At 36.8% G+C, this 5,883-nt stretch overlaps 1 protein-coding gene across 2 annotated transcripts; it reads right to left on the minus strand.

The window, feature by feature from the left end:
* Window positions 1–23: 23 nt before the first annotated feature.
* LOC143509970 (uncharacterized) lies at window positions 24–4,703 on the minus strand. Of its 2 annotated transcripts, XM_076998905.1 has the most exons (10): window positions 4,519–4,703; window positions 3,787–3,992; window positions 3,457–3,676; window positions 3,233–3,308; window positions 2,893–3,147; window positions 2,374–2,478; window positions 2,206–2,276; window positions 1,740–1,819; window positions 1,118–1,321; window positions 24–899 (listed from the first exon to the last, which is right to left on the minus strand). In XM_076998905.1, exons 5-10 carry the CDS (start codon window positions 3,052–3,054, stop codon window positions 754–756), a joined length of 768 nt encoding a protein of 255 aa, XP_076855020.1. In that variant the 5' UTR covers window positions 3,055–3,147; window positions 3,233–3,308; window positions 3,457–3,676; window positions 3,787–3,992; window positions 4,519–4,703; the 3' UTR covers window positions 24–753. The 2 variants fall into 2 exon arrangements, with proteins under 2 accessions (XP_076855020.1, XP_076855021.1); XM_076998906.1 differs by having other exon boundaries at window positions 24–1,321.
* Between the last annotated feature and the right edge of the window lie 1,180 nt (window positions 4,704–5,883).

The following is a 5,883-nucleotide window of genomic DNA, read 5'->3' on the forward strand; positions in this document are numbered from 1 at the left end:
GCTCATTCAGTTGAGACCCCTGCGAGTGGGGAAGGGTTGCCCAAGTGATTGGGGGTGTATACCGGGGTGAGGTGGTTCTGCCAGGTTGCTGTGATTGTCCTGGGCTAAATTGGTACACCTCATTGCCTGTGTTACATATATACCACATATCGTTACGCACAACGCTGCACAGAATGTGACGCGTCAAGTTTAAACGCTTCCGCCGTCCGCGGAGCTGCGCGCTACGGTCATTCGCGAAAGTATAACTAGCTTTTAGCTTTATGGAGACGCAGAAAGGCATCGCTAAAAGGGAGAGCTCTTATGTGATTTAGGAAGTCTGAATGTGGATCTTGTGTTTAAAAAATGTCTTTTTATAAAATTATTTGTTCAGTAACTATTTGTTCCGCCAGGATCCGGCTCAAATTAAGCCCTGGGTAGGCCAGATCCATTTTACAGTGAATACACTGCACTACGTTGTCCACCTTGCGCAGCGAAAAATGGTCCCACACTTTTGACATTTTTGCCCTTTTACGGACACCGCTATCTTCATTTTGCGCCATTTCCATCAAAACAAATCACGCCGCCTTAAACCTGTGCGTCAGTTATAACAGTCCGTGTAAAACAATGATACCGGAGCTGCGCAGTAGTACAAAGCGGGATTTTAAATATTTAAAAAAGATGGTGACATATGCCTCGAGTATTTTTTGTAATCGAATTACTCGAGTTACTCGAAGAATCGTTTCAGCTCTAATGTCAGATCAAGACATCTTGCACTTACAATACATGAATACCTGAATACAAAATATAGACTATTGTATTAAATATATACAAACCAAAATTAAGTTTAAATCCATGTTTTAATTTGGTGATAGCAGACGACAGGATATGTCTTGTAACTCCCGAACTAATTGCAGCATCCCCTATAAAATTGTAAAATGTTATAATAATGTTAATGTGCAAATTCACAGAAATTATTTTCTTCAGTTTTTTTTCTTAAATGAGTTTCCATATAACGACAAAGCGTGCTGTAACCTTAACAGTAACCACAATCACTGAGATTCGTAGAACACAGTGGTATAAATTGCAGTGTTTAAAGGTTGACATTCTTAAATATTCAATTTTATATTTAAACCTATACCTTGAATGTGGCAGCGAAAAGGTGCTGCCCATCTGCTTTTCTGATGACTTTCCTTGTAAAAAGAAATGAGGGACCTATCACGCTCTTCATCATTATCCCTGGAATCCAACATCAGTAACAGAAAGGGTTGACTCTGTCCTTGTCGCCTCAGTTGCTCAAGGAACAGGCGAACAGTTTCCTTTTGGTCTTCAACTGTTTTCCATACTTGAGGAACACAAAAACAAGTTTAAAACTCATACTTTTGTCTCTGCACAATATATCTAATCTTCAGTTTCAAGGCTGAGTGGTTTATTTATGCAAAAGCTGGCTTCCAATCAAAGCATTTTTTAAGAATGCCAGACATAAGACAATATACCAATGTACATTCTTAAGCTTCAGACAGAAATATATATGATTAAGCATAAAATACCTTACATTAAGGTGTCCTTTGTGTTTAGAACAAAGCAATGACTGTAAATCTATGCTTAAACTGGACACATCAACCACATTGTCCAGAAATGACTTTTATTCAGGCAGCTACTCTGATGACAGCATGTTTTTGTATGTTTTTAACATATTATTTTTTATCAACTCCAAGTTCCCATATACAGTTACATTCTCAACATCATAATATTATACTTACAATCTACTTCTGGACTTGGAGCTTCTGAAAGAGAAGATGGTCCTGGGCGTTCCATGTCAGATATGCTGACAGTGAATGAACTTCAAACAAAAAATATGGCATTGTTCATGATACAGTAAAGAACCACGGCATTAAACAAATAACTGCACATTCTAACATGTTTTTCCTGTTACCTGTGTTTTTAATGTTTTCCTTCGGATTACTGTACTTGTAGATACCATGGGTCTGCCTTACAATTACGAACACTGGAATTGTCCTACACTGCAGTGACATTTTATTACATTTTATGTACATTGTCCCGTTTTGGTCAGTTGCATGTAATTACAGCACAAATACTTTTTCATACCCTGGAGACAATATTCTTTTCTTATTGGCTTGCAAGTGTGCAATGATTCTGTACAACAGCACACCCCAATAGCTGTTATATCTTTTATAACTAAGCATATATTTAAACACATTATATTACCTCTCTGCACAAACACTGCCATGGTAAGGAAGTACCGACATAGGGAACTCCTTCTGGCATATAGGACATATCTGCACAGAAATAGATACAATGCAAAAATACACATAAGAGGCATTTACAATTAAATGAAAACACATGTGAATAACACAAATAATCAGACAATATTACCCCATGGCTGCTTTTGGGAAGCTCAGTTTCTGTAGCATTTTCCACCAGCTCCTCTGAAGTCTCAAGCACTTCTCTGTCCTCCACAATAACAGTACCAGTCTGATCCTTTAAATACATTAAGTTCATAGGGTTAAAATGTTCACACTCAACTGCAGTGAATACATATGCAATGAAGAGACTACAGGCTACAAAAAAGCTATATTAAAAACTTCTAAGACTCCTACATGAACAAACTTTAGATGAACATGCTGGTCTACAGTTTACTAAAATCTTTTCCAAAAGTTTGAGTAAAATTAAGCAACTAGAGTCCCTGTTAAAAATATTTACTGTGATTTCATACAACCACTGATTAAAAGCTGTTAATTTGAATTAAAGGTTTTTCTTGAGATTACTTATTTGTTATGTAATGCTTTAGAATGTGTGGGAAATTTGATCTAAATTTAAACTGTAAAAAAAAAGCAGTGAACACACATGTTATAGGGGAAAAACAAATTAAGTTAATAACAAAACACAACTAACATTTGTTGTTTGTTGACACTCTTCAGCATGTAGAGCCAACATTTGCAGTGGCATGGTGCTATTACAGCTCACACAGGGAACCTGTGGCATTTTTGCAAATTCTGCTGTATGGAAGAGGCTCAGTGTCCATCTCCTCTTGTAGGGGCGCCAAAAACAAAACATTCTTGCCACTGTTTGAAACAGAGCGAAGCTGCCGACCAGAGTAGCCTTCTGTGTCCATGGGAATTACTGAAAGCTTCCTTTGGCCGTTTCCTCCTGGATTATAAAAAAATATTGAGAACATAAACAAACCAAGGACACTAACAGTTTTACATCCTTTTTAAAAAACCCCTATTCATACCTGTTGCTTTGTAGAACATCCATCGTCCTTGAAGTGGGCAAAGTTTGAGAAACTCCTCCTCCAATAGTGTAACAATCTAACAACATATACAAAAATAAAGACTAAATAATCTAACGTGGAGTTTGTAGATGAAACAGGTCTAACCACATATATACAATCAGAACTCCAAATTAAAATACCTTTCAAAATATCAAATGATATGTATCATATGTGTAATTAATTACCTCTTTATGACTGAAGTCTTCTGGAACTGTAATCACCCTTTACCTAACCCTGCACTGGCAAGTTCTAGTTCTTTTGAAGCCTTAGGGGTCAAAGACGTAGGGGCTGGCAGGACATAAACTGTGAGGTCTGTGTGCTTGGATGAAATGGTCCGAGAAGAGCTACAAAACCGGCCTTTACCCTTTTTTGCTCCTGTTTTTGAATTAAACATTAGGAAATTGCCTTTGAAAAAGAGACAACAGAGTGAGTCATTAGACTTGATTACTGCTGTTGGATACAGAAAATAATCCAGACTACAAATGTTAGTTTGCAAACTTAACATTTTATCTTACCTCTTTAAAGCCTGGTTGATTGTAGAAGTGGAGCTGCTAAGGCTGGTACTGCTGGATGAAGAAGCAGAGGTGTTGCTAGGAGACATAGTGGTATTAGCTGAGAAACATGGAGGCCTGACTGATATGTTAACTGAGCTGTTACGGGTGGATGAAAACTCTCTTGAAAGGGCTGTAACTAGGGCCTGAGCCATCGTCTCCACCATGTTCTGAAAAGCATATAACACTGTTAAAATGTCCATCCTATTATTATGTGAAACTGTGAATATGTTTAATGCAAACATCACTATATAAGGTTTGAACAACTGATTTTATTTGAGCCACCCATGTTCAACTTCCTAGTACATGATCATCTAAAAAATATCTGAGCTTTTTCAAGTTAATGGTGAACACAGAATGGCTTAACTTTCGTTACCAACACCTACTAACAGCTAGCATTATAGCATTACAAGTAATAATAATTAATTATTAATTCGCAACATTAAAAAATCCCAATAATTAACAATTGGGTCTACATTTTTTTTTGCAGTTACAACACAAATGTACAATACAAGTATGGGCCATGCAAATTTAAGGAACTAATGCACTGGTTATTTTTGCGTTTCACTATGATAGCTAGCAGCATAAACGATGGAGTTAACCTAGCTAAAATTAGGCCCACTAACATGTTAAACAATTTTCATGTGTAAACATATGGTTTATTACATAACGACTACAGATGATTGTTTTGCTCACTGTAGAATTCTCATTTAATGATGATGAAGGTTGACTAGCCATGCCGCAGTCCTGGGTGTCTGACTGGTTGTTACTGAGCTGTAAGCTGGGAGCGCCGCCATTCACAACCACAGTGAAACTAAACAGCGCCCCTTGTGGTGGCTTGTTCACTTGTTGCCACCTTTGTGAATGGAGTGGTGCATTTGTGTGTGGATGGAGAAATGCGCAAGGAAAGTCTCAAAACCCAAAATACGCGAGAGGAAATGAACAAAAAAACAATGTGATCCACAAATGCAGATGCACCATTTTATAACTAAATTTTAATTTTGAGACTTAAGCTTTTAAAAAATATGCAAGTAAATATAAATGAAACATATTCAGTTTCACATACAAATTATGATGTATTTATAAAAGTTGAACAGTGTTTGTACAAATTTCAGGTTGTGAGACACAAAATGAAATGTATTTATTTGTGAACAGTGAAATGTATTTGTGATATATGTGTAATTTGTGGATTATCATTTACACATTTGTAAGGAGTTTTGAGACCAATTTCTGCTGACTTTAGATACACTGTCGAGCCAGGACTAACACACTGTGACACCTGTGAGAGAAATTATTCCTACATATCCAGCAACCACAGGCACTGGTAGTTTTATTGTCTCTCAGATCAGTATCTTTATTAATCTATTAAAACGGGAACAGTGATATTTTCACAGCAATTATGTAAATACATTTGGTTACATTGCATTTTTATTATTTTCCACTCCAGGCAAAAGTAATTGGGATCACATTTTCTAATATTTCATTTTCAAATTATGCTGTAGGTGTAGCTCATCATGAATACAGTTCTAGGCTGAAATAACTTGAAAGCTCATAACTGTGCTCACATGATCTGTGGGTAATTTCCTGTTCCAACACATTTTGCGTTCACTCTTTTAAAAAGTCTTCAGAGACCTTTATCCTTAACCAGGAACGATTATGATTTTTTTCTTAAACCAGAAGATGTCATGGGTTCTTCCATGAGCAAAAATGAAGTATTTTATTTGATACATACAAAATATGTTAAAAACATTCACACCCATACCACCAAGTCCTTTTATACAGTTTTGTTTTGTAGATATTGTAAGGAGGTTTTACTCAGTGTAAGGCCAACACTATTGTTAGTGTAACAATAAGGTGTTGTGTAAGTGAAAGCACAATACTAATGTAAATGCACACCCAAAGCCAAAGCACAAAATGCTGTTTGTGTGTGACTAAGTGCTTTGTGTTTCTGCAGATCTTTCTGGAGTGTCCCAGACTGTTGTAGAGGTGAAGCTTCATGATGCTGCTACTCTCCCCTGTAATCAGACGTGTTCTGGTTCGATCAGATGGACTGTGTCCCAT

The sequence above is a fragment of the Brachyhypopomus gauderio genome, chromosome 3 (assembly GCF_052324685.1).
Source record: "Brachyhypopomus gauderio isolate BG-103 chromosome 3, BGAUD_0.2, whole genome shotgun sequence".
Classification (NCBI taxonomy): Eukaryota; Metazoa; Chordata; class Actinopteri; order Gymnotiformes; family Hypopomidae; genus Brachyhypopomus; species Brachyhypopomus gauderio.

Bases quoted from the DNA above. Each gene is read 5' to 3' on its own strand.
- LOC143509970 (XM_076998905.1), bottom strand. From the start codon at position 3,054: ATGTTTTGTTTTTGGCGCCCCTACAAGAGGAGATGGACACTGAGCCTC. The intron at 2,479-2,892 runs GTTAGTTGTGTT...ATGTATTTAAAG, and splicing joins AGTGTCAACAAACAACAAAT to GATCAGACTGGTACTGTTAT. The intron at 2,277-2,373 runs GTAATATTGTCT...ATTTCTGTGCAG, and splicing joins TTCCCAAAAGCAGCCATGGG to ATATGTCCTATATGCCAGAA.